Here is a 22,896-nt window from a genome sequence, read left to right as displayed (position 1 = left end):
TCTTTGCTGTCTCGTCTGAGGAAGTAGTTTTTTCTGGACTGGGTGTTGACATGTGATGAGAAGTTGTTCCTGTATGAAGCTCCACGGCGCCGTCACCATTGGTTAGCATCCCATGAACCGGTTCCAAAACAGCCGAAACCAGCACTGCACCAGAAGGCCCTCTTGTGTGTTTGGTGGAGTCTTCGCGGCATCGTGCATCGGGAACTGCTACCAGCTGGTCAGAGCATCAATACAACTGTGTACTGTCAGCAATTGAGCCGTCCTCAAGAAAACCCCAAAACTCTGGATCCAGCACTTCTGAATCGCAAAGGGGTCATCCTCTTAGAGGACAACGCTAAGCCCCACGTGGCTAGGATGACCCGGGAGACGATTCTACGCTTTGGATGGGAAACATTATTGCATCCGCCATACTTCCCGTACATTGCACCGTCCGATTATCACCTGTTCCATTCCTTGGACAATCACCTTAGAGGACGTCACTTCAAATCCCTAGTAGAGTTGCAAAATACACTTGATACCTTCTTCGCTTCACGGCCCACCAAGTTCTATTGCGATGGAATCTATGTCCATCCAGAACATTGGCAGAAGGTCATCGATGCTGATAGGGACTATTTCTGATCTTCCAAGTTCGTCTTAGGTGACATATCAATGTTTGAAGGCGTGGGTGAAAAAGCGACAGAACTTTTTTGTTTAGCTTTGCATTTCCAAAATAATAAAACACTTTTAAATACACAGCTAAGTCAAACAATAATTTCACAATATAAAACATCCCACGAGAAAGAAATGTATAACACTGGTGGGAAAGTTTTCACAATCCTTTAATTTAACGATTGTATAAATAAAATATACACATATATTACTATAAAAAAGGCATTACAATATTCTGAAGCGAACTATTTTTCGTATTTTTATACTTCTCATCTACCGTATATTACATATTTACAATATACATAGACTTGTTATTAACATTTGCTAATAATGCGTTAGCATCTTTATTGAATAGTTATTTAACCATATGAACAAAACAGTGGAGTAATTCAGACACTTGAAAAAAAAAAAAAAAAAAAAAACAAGCAGTTGGACTCACTGTAAGAGCATATGCCACAAATTTTTGAATTAACTCCTATTTCTAATAAGAAGCTTCAGCCAATTAGCATGTAAAGCATTGTTTCAAAGTTTCTTGTGCATTTTAAAGATACAACCAAATAATACGAACTGCTGAAAAAGTGTACCATTTTCATGGTATGTGGCTTTTCCATTTAACCTTTAGATTAATAAATCATTTAATCTTACTGGGAAGTTAGAAGTTGGTCATTTGCTTACACAGAAGTTTCCTACTCTCACTAGTTTGATACACGAGTGAGCACATTAACGACTAAAATGAATGCTGTTATGGTTTTCCTCCTTCGTTAACAATTTATTTTAATTGACATACTTTTAATTTATTATAAGGTACGGTTTTACATGAATGTATCTCATTTACTTCAATATCTCAATCACTAATACTGCAATCCGCACTTTATTTTCTGCAATACATTACTAAGAAGGGTCTGTTCTATCCTCAGGGCCGGATTTCCTAATAGGCCCGGGCCTATGGGCGCAAGCTCCCAGGGGGCGCACGGCCGAGAGAAAAAAAATTAAAAAAATATCTAGAAATAAAAATAAATAGCCATAACTTAACATATTTTTTGAATTGATTTAAAAATCAGGCTAATAAAGCATTCTGATTTTGAAGTTCATTGGAACAAATAATTGTTGGTAAAGTTAAACTAGTTTTCAACATTATGCATCAACTTCGTTACAACATTGATCTCAAAAATGTCATTTTTTTTATAATAGTACAATTTACTATTTGTACATACAAAATATCTAGTTTTACTTTAAAACACAGTTTTTGTGTCACGTTATCAAAATACTTCATGCAAGCTGTGTTTCTGAGATTAAAACTATTTTATAATGTATTACAGAGTTTTTTTTTTATTTATTTGCCCAAATGGCTAAATTGAACAAAAGCAAAGTTATTCACCTATCTTTTGTTAATACATTAACGGTATTTTGTTAAGCCCAGAACCAAGTAAATTCCTCAAAAAACTTGCAATGATAAAATTGCATCGTGGAGTGGTGTTCAAGCAATTAACATATAGACCTGATATAATTTTTTAATAAAGGTTTTTAGGAAAGTAACTTTAACCAGACTAGGGGGCGGAAAAAATTATTGGGCCTAGGGGAGCCAAAATGCTAAATCCGGCCCTGTCTATCCCAGTACATTTTTACCTTCAACAAATACCTCAGGTACTAAATCTAGTACATATAGATACATTTTTGTTCGTTTGTTTCGAAAACCTTACACCAAATTAAAACAGAAAATTTAGTTCAATTTATTATGCCAAAACTACTAAGACAGAATATAAAATTATCTCTGTAGAACTTTATATAGCAAATATGAATTATGTTTAATGAAATTTACACTGTAGTAAACTATTCTGAAGAATTACGAGTATGATACCTTCTACCTGGAAATATCTATCATATATGATAAAGCTTCATACTTACGATAATTTACGACCCAACATACTAGGTTAAACTGTGGAACATCTGTATTCTGAAAATACTAAAATGCTCAAATCTTGACGATTTCCATACACACTTTAAGAGTGCAAGGTTTATTTTCAGATTCTTTTTTACATTTTACTTTGGAAGAGAATTTCATGTTTACATTGTATTATTTAGCGTGTCAAAAACTTGGGTATCATCAGATCACAACAAATGCATTAGTAGTAAAACAAGCAAATGATATACTGTCATGTTGAGGGATTATTTTAGTTTCTCTCCTCCAGGATAATTTGAGTACCTCCCTACATTTTTGTAACATTCAAATTTAATATTCTCACGTTTACTTGATTTTGTTTCTAGCACCGGACTACATGAGACGTGGAATACTTAAATTTTCAATGGGAATAAATCTTCAGTTTAAAATGAATCATTTACATTGTTCAATGTAAAGTCTATAATTTTTACGCTAAGGAATTAAACATTCATGTTAACGTTCACAAAACTGCACCTTACTCTCAGTTTGCAAGTGTCGTATTTCACCTCTCGAGATATTTCCTTTCCATATTATTTATTTACAGGATTGGAATTGGAATTTTACGAATCACAGCAGGAGAAAAATGTATTTCAAGGCTTTCTACCGTCTATAGATTATCGTCAGATAACATCAGAAATAAGAAAATGTAAACTGTTAACAACTAGGATTATGTGAGAGACAAAATTACGGGTTTGTTTAAAGCCGTAGGTTTTATCTATTTTGTATTGGGCTCTTTTCTCTTTTCTAGAGTGATGTATAAGTGTTTCAAAATCTTCGAGTTTTTCCTCCTAATTTCTACGTATTTAAGATTTTAAAAATCGATGAAAGTATAATTGAATTTCATTAGTCGTTTCCCATATGTTTCAATACGACTCAAACTATTATCTTTCTCTGGTTAGTGTCAGAACATGACGAGGTTAAAATGGAAAACATAAGCTTTAACCTGGTTCTCTCCCATTATCTTTTTCTACCTGCTCTTTTGAATTTGTTTATTTATTACCAATCTCCTTAAACTTACTGGATATTATGATAGAGCCTTGAAAGATGTCAACTCACTTCTTCAAAGTAATGATCCAGCTGAAGGTTTCCGCGCATCATCAGGGAAATTACCTAATACTTTCACCTGAGACATCAAGCTGCATCCTTTCTCTATTTAGGGTTGTAATAAAAAAAAATCCTTCTTCCACAAATATCCTGTGGACACAAATGATTATCTGCATCTTCGGAATTTGGAGATGGATTTATTTTCATTAATCGGATTGGAAAGTGGGATTCAGTTTCTGGCACGTGTAGTAACTTTCTGATTGAGGGTTTAAGCTATGGAATTAATTTTTTTCCCCGCAAATTACAAGTTTTTGGTGACCATCATCATAGCTTCACCGGCTCTCTCAAGTTGGTCTTCTCGGCCTGAATCACCTCTATTCCCGACTTAGGACAGTTGACTTTTAGCGTTAAATATTTTTCTTCATTTTACTGAAAATTCGCTGAACTTCAGAATTATTTAAGAATTCAAACATTTTTTCACTCTTAGTGAATTTCGCATAACATTTGTGATTTTCCTCTAGATCATGAAATTAGTCGGATTCTTGCCACAATTTTATACATACTGGCACTTAGAAAATTCTGATGACTTCTTTAAGAAATGATAAAATTTTTCCTTTACTTCGCCATATCCATTAGAAACAAAATGACTTTTCCATTTATGAAATTTCATTAGTTTTGGTGGACAAAAGTAACTCAAAAACACACAGCACAGCAGAAGATACTATTTACATTAATGGATAGCGGGAATTCATTCTCATTATTACTTTTTAAAGTAACGTTTTGGTTCATACTCTCTCTCTCCAAGAGAGTTCTGACACTAATAAGCATCTTAGACGGACAGTTCTTGTACTACTTTGTCTATTGCATTTTTATACCATACTGGAACACGTCAGGACTTCGCATGTTAGTCATTGGATTTTAATGATTATTAAGTAACTTCAATGAGTATTAATTGATAAGATGAGAACTATGTTTTGTATAATTATGTAGTTCGCTTTATATAACCAGACTAGTATTACTAAATTATTTTTCTTTCACTTTCTTTATGTAATTTTTGGGAGTCTGTAAGAGCAGTTAGTTTTATAGGTGGTACTCAGGAAACTGAAATAATTGGACAAGGTGTTAAAATATAGTGAATTGATATATAAATAAATGAAGAATTTACCTAGGTAGTTACTGATATTTTAAATAGAGTCTGAGATATAGTTAAGCCAAGAGTGAATTATTTTAATAGTGTTTAAAATACAGGAAGGTTCCTGTCAGTGTTGTCAACTATAATTGTACGGGATTGGTTTCTAGTAGAGGTGAAGTTCAAATAAATTTGGAACGAAAGGGACGTGTTTCAACATTCTTAGGTGAACATTAGTATCTTAAAGTTAGTTGTGATAACACCTTTACAATTTATTATTTGTAAAAAGTCTAACAGATTTACCACAATCGAAAAAAGAAATTTATGCTTCTACTTGTCATCATGTTGAACCTTTCAATATCGAATCGGTAGAATACTGATATATATAGAGTGATTCGAACAGGTAGTTCTATCTACAGCATTGCCCGAAGATAGAAAAATTTCGTTTTTAGCTAGGAGTAGTAGGAATAGTAGCTTATGAGGAGGTGAGGAATTTGTGTGTGCCTAAATTACCCGCCCATAAAACCTTTGACAAATTAAAAAAATCTCATGCTGGAACATTATGGACTAAAAAACACAAGATAGCGGAACAATTTAAATTTAAGCAGTTGAACACCAAAATATAGCTCAATTTGTGATATCCTTAAAACAGCAAGTAACATTTTGTAATTCGTGCTTGGAAAATTCATTAAGAGATAAGTTTGTTTTTGGGATCAGGGCCAATGTGGATAGAAGGCAGATGTTAACAGCGACTAACCTAACCTTTCAGCAAGCGGTAGACATGACAAATGCAGTTGAGAATACTGAAGAGGAAATGGCATTATCTAATAGTCCAGCAAGTCACAGTACAGAGTCGCAGGGCAAATAAAAACAGGTGTAACAAGAGACCGATTTTCATTAAGTGGTAAAAGTTTGCTGGGAAATAAAGGACAAACATCATGTTATCTCTCATTATCTCATTCCTCTATCAGAAATGATGGAAAAACTTATCAAATGTGACAAATATCAACGATGTCATAGAAAAGTAGAATGTCCGGCATACGGCAAAAAATGTTTTAAGTGTACAGGGTTACACTATTTTGTCCTGGTTGTGTACTACAATCAATAGACGCCGAAATGAATGAGCTCAAACTGGAAGAATCCTTTGTACACAGGGAGAAGGAAAGGAATCAAAAGACTGAGTATAGAGTCAATATCGTCTGTATTGAAACCAGATCAAGTAAAGGGCTTGTATCAGGTTTTGACAATGGACACCATACATTACCAAGCATCAACGGACGGAATTGCCTTATACATCAGGAAGTGTGTAGAGTGATCATAGTCATGTGAAGGTGGAAGGACTTACAGATGTAATTAAGAAGACGACACAATTGACTAAAGTTCTGCAAGAAGGAAAAGTAAGCGTGAGCAGGCATCTGAAGATGTGCAGGGCAGCACTAGTAATAATAGCTTACTTACTGAATCGGAAGAAGAGGAAAATATGTACGATAGAACAGCGTGCAAGGACAGAAGTGAAGGCAAGTACGGGATATATCGAAGAAGAATTAGAGTTGGTAAGGGTTGTGATACTAAGAATGGAAAAAATAAACTTAAAACAAGAGCTACTGTAGTTTATGTTCCAAGCATTCAAGAGATTGCAGCAGAAAATCCAGGAGTTAGGAGATAAAATGATGAAAGTAGATCAGATATTACAAAAATTAGAGTTAAAGAAGAAGTTGAAGAAGAACATAAATTTCTAAAAGTGAAGATAAAGAAAAAGATTGTTAAAGTCATGTGTTGTGGGAAGTTGTTTATTTTCCAGTTATTTATCATTAGTGGAATGTTAGCGTGTTTGCACACGATACCGACAAAATCGGAGGAAGCCCCGATAATATCGTTGCCGGTGATGAGCGAAGTAAGCGACACACAAAAAATCTTCTCCATATATGAAAACAAATAAAAAAATAATAATTGGGAAAATTATTTTTTTAAACAAGGACTACAAAAACTGTTCTGAAGAGGTGTGGACGACGGTACAAAACTTAGAAAAAATAGTCCTATGCCTAAACATGTTTAGATTTAACAGTGCCGTTTTAAATAGATGCTGTAAACATATTATTTTCGTTTCGATGAGAATTGATGTTGCTGTACATTGCAAACTATATTAGTTTTAATTTTTGTTTGAACATTGTTACATATTGTATGTATGTATATTATTTTGTTTTCCATGCAATTAACATTAATGTCATAGTAGATTAAATGATAAGATTCGAATTAGTAATTGTTTTACATTGCTCCATACATACACTGGCGCAAATTCCGGGGGGATGAAGGGGACATGTCCCCTCCAATCTTGGAGCCTCAAATCTGCCCGCCTCCCAATTTGAAGACAACTCCGCTGCCCTGATCCTCCACAGCATTGTTTCTCGACTACAGAAATAGTTTGAACATCGCTATATATATAATATGGGAACGATCTTACCCGCCCCCCCCAATGTTGAAGACAGATTTGCGCTGTTGCATACATACCTGTCATTTCTCGTTTCTTTTTGTCCATGAACTCAAAATCCTGGGCAAGGCTTGCATAAACTTTTCGCCATGCTTTTTGCTTTTCAATTCTGCCCTTTAAAGAGTTTGTTATCTTATCCCATATGCAAGGTCTACATTCCACAAATTCAATAAGGGTTAAAATATCGAATGGAAAAATTCCTGCCATCTCTAAAAGTCTAAGCAAAACTAGAAAGATACGAATTCAATAATACACAACCTTTTCATTCAGTCACTGTAGCTAAACGGCAGAACTCTATCAGTGGGTCGATCCCGGTACAAAGGGGAGAGGGAAAACTTGGATACATAGCTTTGGTCTTTGTTTTCAATTGCCATTCCACAAATTATTTTTAAAAAGGGAGGATTTGGGATAATTTTGGAAATGAGAGAAAAAATCTGCAACAAGTGAAGCATGAGGTCACATCCCTATTGTTGAGATCACAATCAAGAAAATGCCAAATGAGTAACTTGTCCTTGGAGCTTTGGAAAGAGTGTTTGATTGTGCTGGTTTCGTTTCAAAATAATAATAATTTTACTTTGACTTGTCAACAAATATTCTATTCAATCATTGCTTATTGAGTGGAACCGGGAAAAGTGATCTGCACACAATTCTGATGAAAATAAAAGAAAGTAATAATAATCAGGATTATTTCCATATGCTTATGTTCACAGTGTATCAAACTTTGAAAATTACGCTTAAATTAATTTTCAGAATGTATTAAAATTTAAAAGCATTAATAGATTAAAAAATATACCATCAAAGAGTGTGTGTGTGTGTGAGAGAGAGAAAGAACAAATAATTAAAAAAAAAAAAAAAAAAGAGTGGAAAATAATCAAGAAATTGGTATCTAAATTTCCTATATTCTATTTGGTAATAGCTATTTAGAGGGAAACCAGTACTCTTCAGACTTCCCACATTTTATATTTATTTAATAAAGGGAATTAGCTACTCCAAAACAGACTGTAAAAAAATAATAAGCTGTTCCAAAGTTGTTTATAGGACAAGATAATAATTATAATATTATACAATCGTAATAGAAAAAATGGAAACAACAAAATTCCAAAGACAAGAAACGAAACAAAAATACACAGCGCCTTGTCACTCACTCTCTTCATTTAACCCGCTGGCCGGCCGACATTATTTGTGGCGCGTGCATCCAATCATAAAGAAAACATTGCCCCCGACCAAATCGGTGTCGGCGATACTGCCGACAGTATCGGGGGCTTGGCCGACAGCATCTGCGTGTCGGAGGATCTGCCGATAATATCGGTGGCGTGTGTAAGCTACGATTTGAATACATTGAAGTCGATTTCACCGCCGAAATTATCAGTGGTTCCACCGATATTATCGTTGCCGTGTGCAAACGCACTTAGGCTTTTCGTTAGGAAGTTGGGTGCAATTCGTTTTTAGGAGTACCCGAAAGGATGTTGGGAGTCAGTCAGAGCAGTTCGTTTCTTAGGTAATACTCAGAAAACTGTTGGAAGTGAAATAATTGGACAAGGTGTTAAAAGAGAAATAATATAGAAATAAATAAAGAATGTAACTAGGTAGTTATTGATATTCTAGATCGAGTTTGAGATACAGTTAAGTTACGAATGAACTGAGTTATTTTAATGGTGTAAAATATACAGAAAGATTTCTGTTAGTGTTGTGAACTATAATTGTACAGGACTGGATTGTAGTAGAAGTGAAGTTCAAATAAATTTGGAGGGAAAGGAATGTGTTTTAACATTCTTGGGAGAATATTAGTAGTTGTTAAAGTTAGCTGTGATAACACCTTTGCAATTTATTATTTGTAAAAAATCAAACAATAATAAGTTATTGAAGTTTGAGCTGCTATGTGTAATTCAAGTTCCGATATCCCTGAATAATAATATAGGTAATTTGAGTTCTTACTTCGGAAATGATGCACGAGACAGAGTTGAAGTACCGTGAATATTATTCTGAAGCTCTTACCATCTGACTGTGTGTTACATCTTACCTATTTTCACTCTACCACTTTTACAGGACAGCACACAGTTAGTAGATATTTCGAGTTGGACTTTCTCAGATGTTGGGTTTCTCACAGTTACATTAAGAATTTAACGGTTGGTACCTTAAAGCCTGCCAGAATAGAGTCATTGGTTACCCTTTTTCATCTTTTTCTCCGCTCTTCACTAGAAGACTAGTGCAGTGGGTGAAGTGCTTTAAGTTACTTCATCGCTTCAATATCCAAGTACTTAACTTTTCTGTACTTGTCAGAAAGTGCGGCGCTGGACAGAGCTTAGCTGACGATCCTAATGTTGGGTTCGGAGGTGGTGATGAAGACGGAAGGAACTAGCCCAATACTGTAATTTCGCTGAAGCACCGTTTTTGAACTACATCATCCACGATGCTTCCACTACTTAGCTTGTCGCTTCAAGCATGGGTCATACAAGCAAACTCAGATTTCGTTCATAATGGCGATTCGCTCCAGGAGGGTGTCTCTTTCCATCTCGTAGCGGTGCAGACAGCCTTGTACAATTGTACAGCATTGTCATTTTAGTATCTTGATCATTTGATGGGGTGTCTTCAATTGTATCATTTTGTGGTAACAGAACATATTGTGCAGAAAATGGTTCATGATTTTCAGATGCATGCCCACGCACATAACATGCAAGATCTACTGCCAGCAGCAAAGAAGCTGAATTGTTTGGTTGTGAGTTCGGAATATTCTGAACGGCATCCCTGCCTTCCCGAAAAACTTTCACTCACAACACATCATTACCGTATGTTTCATACAATTCTTGAAGACAACCTTACACGCCACTTCAATTATTATTCACGTATGTTATTCTACTTTCGTAAACGTGTCATAAGGGTACATGAAATCTCCCGATATACTTCACGTCACTGAATACGATAAGCGTTTCCAATTCTTGTCTAACCTTCCATTATCACCTCCCGAATTCCTGTAGCTGATTCCTTCTACATGACAGTACTGTTACTACTACTTTTGATAAACAAGGATTCAATGAGAATTCAATAGTTTTCATGAACTTGTTCCATCTGTTGCTATCTGTCATATCCTCTAAGTTGTTGTGAAATTGAAACTTGCGTGAATTCACTGCACTAGAGTTCGACTCTTCTTCTGAAGAGTGGTCCATCCACTGGCCTGACACACTTCTTGCACTTTTTGAAGATTCGTAATTGCCTGCAGTTGTGTCAATCATACCGACAGTATTTTGGTACACATATATTGGTGTCGAGTCAATAAGGGTTGACAAAAGTATTGGAAAGAAAACATCAAAAGAAAGAACAAGGAAGTGGAAGTGGAAGTTGTCAGGCTCAGCTCAGGAACCTTACCAAGTTATTTGATAAGCTCGTAGGAATCACGAGATGTAATCCCCCTGAGGGCAAATATGGCAAGTAAACCTAGCACCTCTCTGATGCCTTCAAGGATTATGATCTCACTGGTACAATTTCCGAGATTCATTCCCGTTTTTAATCAAAGTTATTATTTAAGTGTTTTCTTTCAGCAAAGCAACATTATTGCTTAATTCTCTACAGACCTATCTGACTTTTCTAACTTTCAACCAATTGCCCAAACTTGGCCACATTTGTTCACTGACTTTCCAGTTAGTAGAAACGCTAATACTGCACGTTTTACAGGTTTCTCGTACTTGCCAAAGTACCCTACCTGCTCGAAGAGTATATAAATTTTCTAAGTCTCTCCTAGTGCAAGATAAAGACGCTCAAACGGGCAGACTAACTGAACGCATTTTCCCTACAGAAATTAGCATACCAAGCTGGTCACTGCTGTAGTGCTTTGACAGAACCAAAGAATTTCTATTCTTCCTTTCATTCATGTGAATGACTCTTCTCGTGTCCTAGTAAAGCTGACCTAGACGTAAAAGCTTTTTCACAGTGACTACATTTGTATGGTCGATCACCTGTGTGCGACCTCTTATGAATTACAAGATTCTTACTCTGTGTAAAGGATTTTCCACATAAGTCACACCTAAACTTTCTCTCGCCTGTATGAGTAAGCGAGTGCTGAGCATGAAGAGTGTGAGTTCGAGATCTCTTCCCACATACTTCACAAACGTACGGTTTCTCCCCAGTGTGTATTCTCTGATGTTCAATCAATGACACGCGACTTTTTACACTTTTACCACACTCATCACAAGTATAGAGTTCCACTTCTTCGTTTATCCTATTGTGAATAGTTTGATGTCGTTTCAAATGCTGTGGTAACACAAAGCTTCGACCACAGATATCACACACAAAACCCTTTGACTTGTGTTTTTGCAAATGGGAATAGTAGCTGCCATATGAAAAATAATGTGCATTGCACGTTTCACAGATATATATCTTGTCTTTCGTATGGATATTTTCGTGATTTGCAAAGGTTAATTTTTCATAAAATCCTCGGTTACAAAACCTGCAACGATAAGGAGGTTCTTCTGTGTGTTTTCTCCCGTGATAAGTCAATAGAATTTGGGATAGGAACCCTCTTCCACAAATGTTACACACAAACTTAAATTCTTCCTTGTTATGGCGTCTGGCATGTTGTTTAAGAGCCTGGAAAGTCTTATATCGTTTCATACAAACTTCACATTGATGATTTCGTTCTTGAATGTGAATCCTTTTATGTTTTCGATAGTATTCTGTCTTCACCAACTTATTACAAATTTCACATTTACGACGATGAACTCCCTGAGAGTCATTACCACTGGAATTATCTCCGTTAATTATATTATCTTGTGAACCAGCATTTTCAGACTCCAACTTATTGAACTGGCTATTGGAAGGATAATAGTTGTTATAGTCTTGCATTTTTTGGTTCATCAGCTCGGCAGATTTCTTGCACATTTCCAAAATTGATGCAAAATCTCCACTCAATAACTGCTTCCTGCAAATATTAAAATATATTATTACATAAGTAACCATCAATATTTAAGACGTTTATGACAAGCACTTCCAACAACCGCGCTCTTGATATTTTACACAATACTCAATAAATAAATAAAAAATACATAAATAATATTATCAATGGTAAATGATATACAAAGAGTCAGAAAATACTGGACCGAGATCCGAACTCAGGTCACTTTACCATAGTGTGATACAAATACAAAACTGGCTATTTCCTTCATTTATCATACATCGATTATAAATGTTACTTCAGTTCTTGATAGTAATGATTCTAAGATGATTAAAACTTAATGCGAGTAGTTTAAAATAAAATTTGTAGATTTCAACGAATGTCTACATCATACCGAAAAAATAAACTAATTTAATTAACTAAATATTAATTAAATAAACTAATTTAATTAAATACACGAAACAGCAGTTATGCGAATGGCGCCACTCAGGATCTCCAAGGCCCAAAAAATTCAAAGCACAAAAGTCCGCAGGGAAAGTGCTTGCCTAAATATTCTGGGATAAGGATGGTGTTTTGCTCTCAGACTACCTTCCAAAGGGCCAAACCATAACTGCAGAGTATTACTGCAGTCTGCTGGCTAACGTAAAGGACGCTCGGACGCTATTAAAGAAAAGCGCCGGGGAAAGTTGACACGAGGTGTCTTGTTCTTGTAGGACAATGCTCCCGTCCACAAGGCTGGCAGAACAATGGATTTTCTGAGGGACCTAGGGTTTCAGTGCATTGACCACCCACCTTACTCGCCAGATCTTGCCCCTTCTGATTATTATCTGTTTCCAAAACTCAAAACAGCACTGAAAGGACAGAAATTTCACAGTGATGAAAAGGTGATAACAGTTGCGAAACAGTTTTTTGCAGACCTTGAGATTTTTTTTTTTTTTTTGAGGGATTGGAGAAGTTGCAGCATCGAAATGCCAAGTGTGTTGACCTTCGAGGGGACTATGTTGAATAGCCTCACACTTTCATGCCTGCAGCTCAAGTCCTTCTGGGTCGGGCCGAGAACTTATCAGCCCACCCTTGTATCTTCTAACATAAATAAAATAGTTTGTTTGTGTGTTTGTCTCTCTGTGTCCGTGTGCGGCCTGGAGACCAGACGAGTGGACTGAGAGTTACCAAATTTTGGTCAGGGGTATCTTGGCCCAGGCCCCAGATCAAGACAAAGCCCTTTTTTCAAATTTCGAACTAGGGCGGTCTCGGGGGGGGGGGGGGCGTTTACCGGAACCGGCTTGGGAACCAGACAAATTGACCGAGAGTTACCAAATTCTAGTCACGAATACCTTGGTCCAGGCTCCAGATCAGAGTTAAACGTTTTTGTCAAAATTCGAACCAGGGGGGCGTTTACCAGGACATGTAAAAGTAGTAGAAAATAACCTATATTAGTGACGAATTCATAGTTTTCGAGTGCGCTGAGATCATTGGTGCAACTCCGATCGCATTAAATTCCAAATTCACGTTATTCGGCTCCGGGCCGGGGGTCACCGGGGGAGGGAAGGGGGTGAGATACCGAGACATGTAAAAGTAATCCAAAATGACCGATATTAGTGTCAAATCCATAGTTTTCGCGGTCGCTGTGTAACGTACCGTTTATCGGTAACGTACATTGTTAGTTGTTATTGTTGTTTGTTTGAATGGTCCCCACGTTGTAAAATCGTGCCATTCATTTCCGTTACTTGTTTAGCTTGACTTGTTCGTGAAGGTTCTTTTAATGTTCTATTATGATCCGTTAGTAATAATATCAGAAAAGCCCCTAAATGGTGAGGTCTATGCTATATCTGTACCGCACCGTTAACATAAAGGTATGAGTAAATCAAAATTAATTACGAATGTGATTTTAACCTTATATAAAATTCGTCTAAATTTTCTTCATAAATCCTATTATTTATTCGTATTAACATGATAAAAGCATAATTCCTATTATTTAAACTCACCCGTTATATACGTGATTACCAATACCTATGTGGGTAAATAGATTCAAACATTAAGGCATGCTGTAACAACTAGCGGTTATCGTTCTTCAACTGTCGTGTGTTTGTTGCATGCTAAGTTGCAAGGGCCAATATGGCGACTCTCAGGTTGGAAGAAACGAATATGTGGGTGCGAGTGATTGGTTCCTTTGACGTGAAAGGAATGACAAATGTAAGTGAAATATACAAATATTTCGTTCTTAGTTTGGGAAATTATTAAAATAGTTGAATGTTTCGTAGTTGTTAATAATTCGTTAGGTTTTAAAATTAAAGAAAGTAATTATGGTAAAAATTCTTAGTTTGCAATATGAAACATCATGTTTAGCCTGGGGTGTGTAATTGCCAGGTATTGAATGAAGCACTAATCTATTCTGTTGGTGTGCTATGAAGTGACGCGTTCAGGGCCTCCTAGAAATGTTAAAATTTAACCAGCATAAATTGCTGCATTAGGTGAAAACAATCTCAAAATTTATTTTTCGGAACAATCTGCATCTATTTGGAAAAATTTTGGAGGCTCTGAAGTCAAAATTGAACTTTAACATGTTTGGTAATGCGTCACAGTAAATGACCACCTATGGTTGCTACGAAGAATTCGTGGCGGGTGGTTCACTAGTTGTGGGTAACAACTATACTCTTCGGGAGCTCGGATTTCCATCCATGGCGTGGAGGCGAGGACCAGAAGAGTAGAGGTGCTATAAACAACGCATAACGAGAAGGTAAAAACTTTCCTTATTCTTTTCCTTGAACCATTTAGACTGGTGACAACTTGATTCATGGTACCAATTGCATGAACTTCAACTTCGGTCAGTAATGCTTGTTTAAAAGTTTTGTGGATATCAGTAAGTAAGAAAATCATGACTAATATGTGTGCCTAAATCTTTGAGTTGCGTCACGCATCTTACGGATTCACCCCAGGGTTTCAGCTAACCTCTATGCTAACACTGTTCCAAACCTTTTATATGTAAACTATACACAATTCACTATTTTGATTCTGATATATTTAATTCGGTACAACTAAAAATAATAGTCTCAGAGAATGCTTCCGGTAAGGTTATGTTAGGTCAACTTGTCACTCTTCAAATACTATTTGTGTTCAGTATATTGATCCATGAAATAAAAATATTATGTTTGGATTATAATCAGAAAGTGCTAACTCTGTCACATATCGTAGATTTTTTTTTTTTTTATTCTTTCTTCTTCATATCATCTGTATATATTGCATCTTCATTAATAGTAGTAATTGTTATGTTGAAAGTGTTGTCCCATGGCTCATTATGTAGGCCAAGTTAAGAATATGCTACAAATATAAAATTTACATTGTAAATGAAATGATAATGTAATATGTAATTGGGACATATGAGTAAGATGTGACAGAAGTGCACGGAACGTTGAAATTTTAATTTTTCTGTTTTAATCTCTCGCATTTTCGTATTTCTTAGTGAAAGATTAATGGATCAATTTAGAATTATGATAATCATTACTGTATGAAATGTTATAACATTATGAATATAGTACAGTGAAGAGTAACTTTATTTGACCTTCCGAAGAAGGCTACTTACAATGTATATGTGTTTATTTCTTCTTTGTACCGGGAAGCTACTGAGATACAATTTTTGCTATAATAATAATATGTTTACAATAATCTATGGAATGATAAAATGTAAAATGGAAATATTGCCGAGTCAAGACATTTAAAACAAATTTATCTGAAAAAGCATAATTTTTTCTTCAATATTTCTAAAATGTAATTTGATTCTGAATCTGAAACAATAAATAATAATTCCAAATTGAATTTATGATTTGAGTTTAGAAAGTCCTACTAAAAATTAAATTGCAGATTAGATGATAATAATAAATATATATATTAAGTTAGTGTCGAACATGTGCTAGATGGAACAGTGATTAAAGTCTCATCGTTGGTCTACTATTTTAGCAAGAACCTGAGAATTACCTTCTAAATTCCGTTGCGTATGTAAATTAGAGATTATTTTTTTCTTTCTTTAGACTTTGGGCTCATATTTTTTATTTAGCTAGAATTTGTCAAAATTCCTTTTTTTTTTTTTTTTTTTTTTTTTTTTTTTTTTTTTTTTTTGTAAACGATGTAACTGCGCGTTACAAAATTGGCCATACCATCCAAGATTTTGATTTGTTTTCGAGATTTCTTTTATGACGTAAAAAGAGCGTCTCAAAATTGGCTTAATTCGGCCAGGATTCTATTTATTTTGATGTTAAGACATAACAAATGAAAACGTGTGTTTACAGCTAAAATCAATGGTGATACTTCCATTAGCGATGACTTGCAAATTTAGTTACAATTTTATGCGGGCCGGGAGTCAGCAAGGAGGCAGGGGGATACCGAGACATGGAAAAAAATAGCCCAAAATGACCGATATTAGTATCAAATCCATAGTTTTCGCGGTCGCTGAGATCAATGATGATACTCCCACAGGCGCCCTTCACACACTGACATAGAAACAAAACAAACCAAACACACACAGAAATATACACCAACTATAAGACATAAATTAGAGTTAAGCTTTTGTTGATTTCTGTTAGTTATTTTATTTTTATTTTTATTTTTATTTTATTTCTTTATTTTCTGTTCAGTTTTGTTGCTAATTTCTGTTGTTGTGGTTTCAGTCCCTTCCCTTCCAATTCCTTTTCCTTTCCCCATTTTTCCTTTATTTTTTTCTAAAGAAAAAATATATAACTATGAACCATTCGCAATGATGATAACTCGTCGGTTTTTGAATGTTCAAGGTAACCGACTGAGAATACACGCGGCTGAGAGAATGAAAAAAAAAAAAAAAAAAAAAACAGGCGTTGACTTCCAAATACAGCCCCCGTGCGAAGCATGGGCATATTCAACTAGTATATATCTATATATATATATTTGTAAAGCTCTATATTATTATCCACAGATGAAATTAAACCAATCAACCGTGCGTTTTCTTTGACCAATTGAGATCTTTATTTACCACTGAAGTATTAGAATTTCTTATGTACAGTTGCCAGAATAGGCCTTCTAAAGCAGGTGGATGATCAAAGATTTCTTGAACAAGATTGTATATGGATGCATCCCTTAACTCAGCATTAAACGAGCTGCCACTGCGGACCATAAGAAAGATCAGGATCAATATCGTACGTAAGTCAGCTAGGATAAGCTGTAACAGTTCGCAGTAACACTAAGATTACATATGCAGCTCGTCACCATACAGCAATGACGAGAGGCGATTCTACTTCAGTGCTAGAGATAGTTGTTTGTAGATGCTAGAAATAGTTGACCAAGTTGGCGACATCTTCCACAGTGCCCATGACAGTGGTAATTATGTGGAAACCCATAGCCTACAAGATCGTTCGGTTCTGGTGTTCATACAGGGATATTGGCCAATGCACCAACACTAGAAACCGACTCGTTTTGTTGCTATTCCCGCATCATCAGGAAGAAGTTCTTTTTTAACCGAATTATGCCCACCCAAATACCAATCCTGTTACCCAACGCGCTCTTCAAGGCGTTCATTAATTCCCATTGTTAGTATAATCACCGTGCCTCTACCAGTAAGTATATAAGGCTCGATTGGAGGAGTCTGGCCTGGTTTCTAAACCTATAGACGTACCTTGACCAACTGCGCCATGAGACAATTCCCAAGGATGACATCTACAATCTCTACTACAGTCTTCATGTGAGAATACAAATCTGTATTACTGCTGGAGGAGATATGCAATGTACTGAAATGGTTCTTTAACCACCACTATATTCTGTTCGTATGTTTAGGACATTGTTCTCAAGATCATATATAATGTAGTACAATCTGAAGAATAAAATTTCACGCACGTGAGACTATAGTTTCTGGGCATCTATTTTGATTTTACTGCCAGGGTAGTTTTCTTGGGTTTTTCTAACGAGTTGATTCTCTATTAACTCATCTTTCAAATTTTCTCTGCAAACTCCTTGTTTCCTACTTTCTTTCGGCTACACTTTTCAGCGGAATGTCAACTTCGGTGCTACATGATTATGATCAAAGATATCGCCCTCGGAGGGGATCTTCCTGTTATTTAAACTATTCCGAAATCTCTCCTAAATCGTAACAGAATTTATTTGATATTTCCTTTCATCCACTGAGGACCATCATTAGGGTGGCCCAAGAAATTCGAATTTATCCCACAACCCTGGGCACCATTTCATGTTTTTACTACAGCTGATAAATAGTAAATTGCCAAAATTTCAATGTCCTAAGTGAAATAGAAGGCAATGCTGTACGTCAATGCTGTAATGCTCAACGTCTTTCAAATTTGGAAAATAGCGTTTTGTTCATTTTTAAAATATAAATGTCTAATAATATATTTCTTTTTCGAGATGCTATTTTTGTGAAATAAATATCAAGAAAACTGTACAAAGTGAAAAAATGAAAACTGTCAATATTTAGTCGTGAGGATTGTTGGGTTGCATGTGACTGTTGTGAAATATGGACTGTGTGTGAAAATATGGTTTTGCCATCAACTTCAACTCGTCAAGCCGACAGGCAAGTTCTTCTGAGATTCCATTTTACCTTTTCTTTTCTTTCTTTTTTTTCTTTTTCTTTTCTTTTTTTTTAATACATGAAAAAATCTATGAGAAATGCAAGTCACAGCGCTATAAACGAATTAATTTCAGTATGACAAAAAGCCGCTATACCTATTAGACTTACAAAACATTGTGTTGATAAGCTTCAAAAAGTACACCCTGAATGACTGCTGTTGAAAAAATAAAGGAAGAATGTCCGATGCCCAAAAGAAAGTGAAACATAATTTCAAGAGCAGCTTAATAAGATATTTGACATTGCTCACAATGAAGCACTTATTACGAGCAAAGTAGATGAAGACAAAACGTTTTTAACTGATCAAAAGACTGAAAGAAATATGGTTATTTTCATCAGAAGACACGAAATACAACAAAAAGACAAGCAAGGATTCTTAACCCCTTCAGACCTGACTTTGTTTTAAGCTTGAAAAAAATTATTTGTTGTGGTTTTTAAAGGCATTGGGGTCTTCTGATGCCATTTTGCTTGAAATTTTGTTTTTGTTACCCATAGTTCTCCAGATATTTTATGTGCACAAATGTGTACATCTGGACTCCACTGTCATATAAATTTTTAGTTTTTGTATAGCATTGGTGTCCCGTTGTACACATTTGTGTACATTAAATATTTCTACGTACTTGATTCGCTCCAATACGCTTTATTATCCGATCATCTAAACTTTCTACAAGCGGTGAATCTTCCTCGGTTTCATCTTCAGATAAATCGAAATCAGAAATGTCACCTTTCTCCAACATATCTAAAATTTTCTCCGTGGAGAGAGATGGGCTGCTACCAGATGGTTTATCCATGATTCTAATTCGTGTACTATTACACACTAACTCAATGTACCATATAATTTATAAGAAAATTTTGGTCTAATGTCGTTGATATAAGTCCGATCGAAGCTAAAACAAACCAATTCTTACTAATATTATCACCCAAAAACACATACTCAATGAGCTTTCATTGATAATGCATTTGTTCATTACGATCCTCTTGGGCACAATTGTGTACATTATATTTCAACAACAAATAAAGTTATAACGAATTGCTTGTCATATTTGTAATTTTACCACAAAATATAACAGATATTCACAAACACACGCAAGCACTTCATAAAGATAGTTCAGCAACGAGAAACTTCTAATTATTGTAATAAAATCGACGAGGTAGTACCTGTTGATAAAACTGCAACACCATGGACTATTTACAATACTTTTATCACATACTACTCACTAGAATGCAGCAGCTACTTGTATAACAGTGAAGCAAAGCTACACAAATGTAAACAATCGGCCTGTATGCCCACAACAATGCTTTCAGTAGAATTAATGCAATAAAAATTTAATGTACACAATTGTGACCGCCAGGTCTGAATGGGTTAAAAGAAGATTGGAGGAGCAAAGGGGACTTAGAAAAAAGATACAGATCCAAGTTTCTCGTCCCTGGCATCCCCAACTGTGACTATTTCATATTCAGAAGACGATTCATTAGAAAATTCTGATCTGGTTAAAGATAAATAAGAAGGGCTGTATAGTACATATAGGCCATCATCATCATCATTAAAAAAAAAAATTCACGTATAGATTTGCAGTCTGAATCAATTGCAAAATATCTTTATTTTCCACACATGTCACTATTGCATTAGATCGCATAAGAAAGCCTTAAGATTAATGACCCCTACTGAAGCACCACTAGCTTATGCCCCCAGTTCGTTGTCATTATAACAAAGGACTATTTAACGCAAAAGGAAAGCAGCAAGAAAAATTGTGTTTGAAGGAATAAAAGAATCTGTTTCTTTTGACGATTCAATCATTGTTCATTGGGATGGGAAGATTTTTCCTGAAATTTTAGGCACTGATAAAATAGATTGTTTGCCCGTGTTAGTATCTGCAGATGATAAAGATACACTGCTTGGTGTGCCAAAACTTGTAAATGGCACTGGCGCAAATGCAGTTTATAATAAGCTACCTGAATGGGGTTTGTGTAACAAGATAGCAGGTATGTGTCTTGACACTACATCAGTTAACACAGGATTGAAAATGGAGCTTCTGCTGAAACACAAAGTTGAAAAATCATGGCTAGCATGCAGACACCACATTTTAGGAATTGTTCTCAGTAAAGTATTTACTTTCTACTTTGGAGCTTCCAGTTCCCCTGATTTATCGTTATTCAAAAGATTCAAGACAGCATGACATTACCAATAAAATTATAAGCCTTTGGGAGATATTCCTGGCAGTGATGATTTTAAACTCTCTAGAGTCAGTGTTTTATTAGTTGCCTTAGGAAGCAAGAGCCAACCCAGAGAGATTATATAGAGGTAATAGAGCTTTATTGATCTGAACAATACTCCAGTCAAAGTTCATTGGAGAGCTCCAGATGCAGTACACCACGCGCGTTGGATGGTGAAGCTGTTATACGCTATCAAAATATACTTGTTTCGTGATGAAGACGGTTTCAAAACCACACAAAAGGAAGAATCTCAGAATGCTTTGTGAAATTTGGAGCTCTTGTGTATGTCAAATATTAGATTGATGCACCTATGACTACAAATGCTCCTTGGTCAGATACTTCCCCGTGGTATGACATGACAAAATACCGTGACATTGATTCCGAAATAAGTGAAGTTGTGAAAATGCCTCCAAACCTCACCCATGGTACCTTTCGAATCAACTAGTTGGTTTGAGTTTATTCTCAAATAAAGTGTCCAATGATGACAAGGTGACAATTGTTAACAAGATGAAGAGCGAGCCTGCAGACCGGAAGGTAAAAGAAGACAGCTCTTTTAACTAAACAAGCTATTTTGGCTGATTTTGACTCAAAAAGATCAGTCCAGTTGTTTGATAAATTGAAAATAAATGCAAGCTTTTTGAGCACACATCCGGATGAATGGAGCAGCAATCAACATTATATTAGAGAAGAAAAAATAATCAAAAACTTTAAAGTTGTAAATGACATAGCTAAGCGTGAAGTCAAACTATTTGAAGAGTTCAGTAAGCTTTTGACAAATGATGAAGAAAAGCAGTTGCTCCTACAAGTGATCAAAGCTAACAGACAGTTGGTTCCGACCCAGACGACAGAAGAATCAGTAGACAGTTTGAAGCCGTCATCTTCAAAGGATTAATCCATGTTTACTTCTTCTACTACATTCCCATATAAGATTTTTGTATTATTGCATTATTTGTTGATATTCTACTAGGAAATACACGTCATTTACTATTTCCTAGCCGGTTGTACTTCACTGAAACTAACTTCAAAAATCTCCATTTCTGGATTTCACTCTAAATATAATATCTTTGAGCACTGTCTTCCAATTGGAATATGATCTTCTAATTTTATCAGCAAACTCGTTTTATTGCTAGTGAAAAAAAAAAAAACCTACGGGTTCATAAATATGTAAACCTATTTTGAAAATTCGGCTATATTATATGCGCCACCCTAACTATTATATATATATATATATATATATATATATATATATATATATATATATATATATATATATATATATATATATATATATATATATATATATCTTTTCCTCTTATACTGGTTGAACCAAATATTATCAATTACAAATGAGATCTACTTCAAAAAGTTCATTAGATCATCTCAGTTTTTTTGTCCAAACTAATTTCCCTACTATATTACTTTCCTGCCGTTTTTCCACAACATTAACATGTTCCGTTACAATTGAGCATGTACAAGGGCGTGCTGGGAAGTCCTTAGCTTTGCCCCCTTCCGATATTTATAATGTTTGTTTTTATTTGAAAGCTACATGTGTCTATATATTTGTGACGAAATATTAAAACATTGGTACTAAGTTTTATATATATATATATATATAATAAGGTGAGTGCTTGAGATAGGAGGGCAGCCTAACAAGTTCAACGATGTTGAGAGTCGAGCGGTGATGAAGTTCCTCTTCCTCCAGGGGAAATCTGCAAAGACGATCCATGGTGAGATGCAACAAACATTGGGGGTCCATGCACCTTGTTATGCCACAGTGAAGAACTGGGTTGTGAAATTTAAGACAGGCCATTTTGGCACTGAAGATGACCCTCGCCCTGGGAGACCATCAATAGTGATTGTGTCAGAAATCATTGAACATGTTCATGAAATGGTTCTCACAGACAGACGAATTTCTGCTGAAAGTATAGCAGAGGACCTAGGTATATCCCGT

The 22,896-nt window shown here is 35.5% G+C and overlaps 1 protein-coding gene across 2 annotated transcripts in view; it reads right to left on the bottom strand.

The window, feature by feature from the left end:
• Positions 1–1,057: 1,057 nt before the first annotated feature.
• The window catches only part of LOC145663091 (uncharacterized), a 57,622-nt gene continuing 35,783 nt past the window's right edge, over positions 1,058–22,896 (bottom strand). For both annotated transcript variants that reach the window (XM_081729360.1, XM_081729359.1), the window contains exon 4: positions 1,058–12,160. In XM_081729360.1, coding sequence (XP_081585486.1) covers positions 11,107–12,160 — 1,054 coding nt within the window. In that variant the 3' untranslated portion in view covers positions 1,058–11,106. The remainder of the gene's footprint in view (positions 12,161–22,896) is intronic.

This window comes from Thermobia domestica, chromosome 10 (genome assembly GCF_964235325.1).
Source record: "Thermobia domestica chromosome 10, izTheDome1.hap1.1, whole genome shotgun sequence".
Classification (NCBI taxonomy): domain Eukaryota; kingdom Metazoa; phylum Arthropoda; class Insecta; order Zygentoma; family Lepismatidae; genus Thermobia; species Thermobia domestica.
The sequence above is the reverse complement of the archived record's forward strand: the minus strand, read 5'-3'. Positions and strand labels throughout refer to the sequence as shown.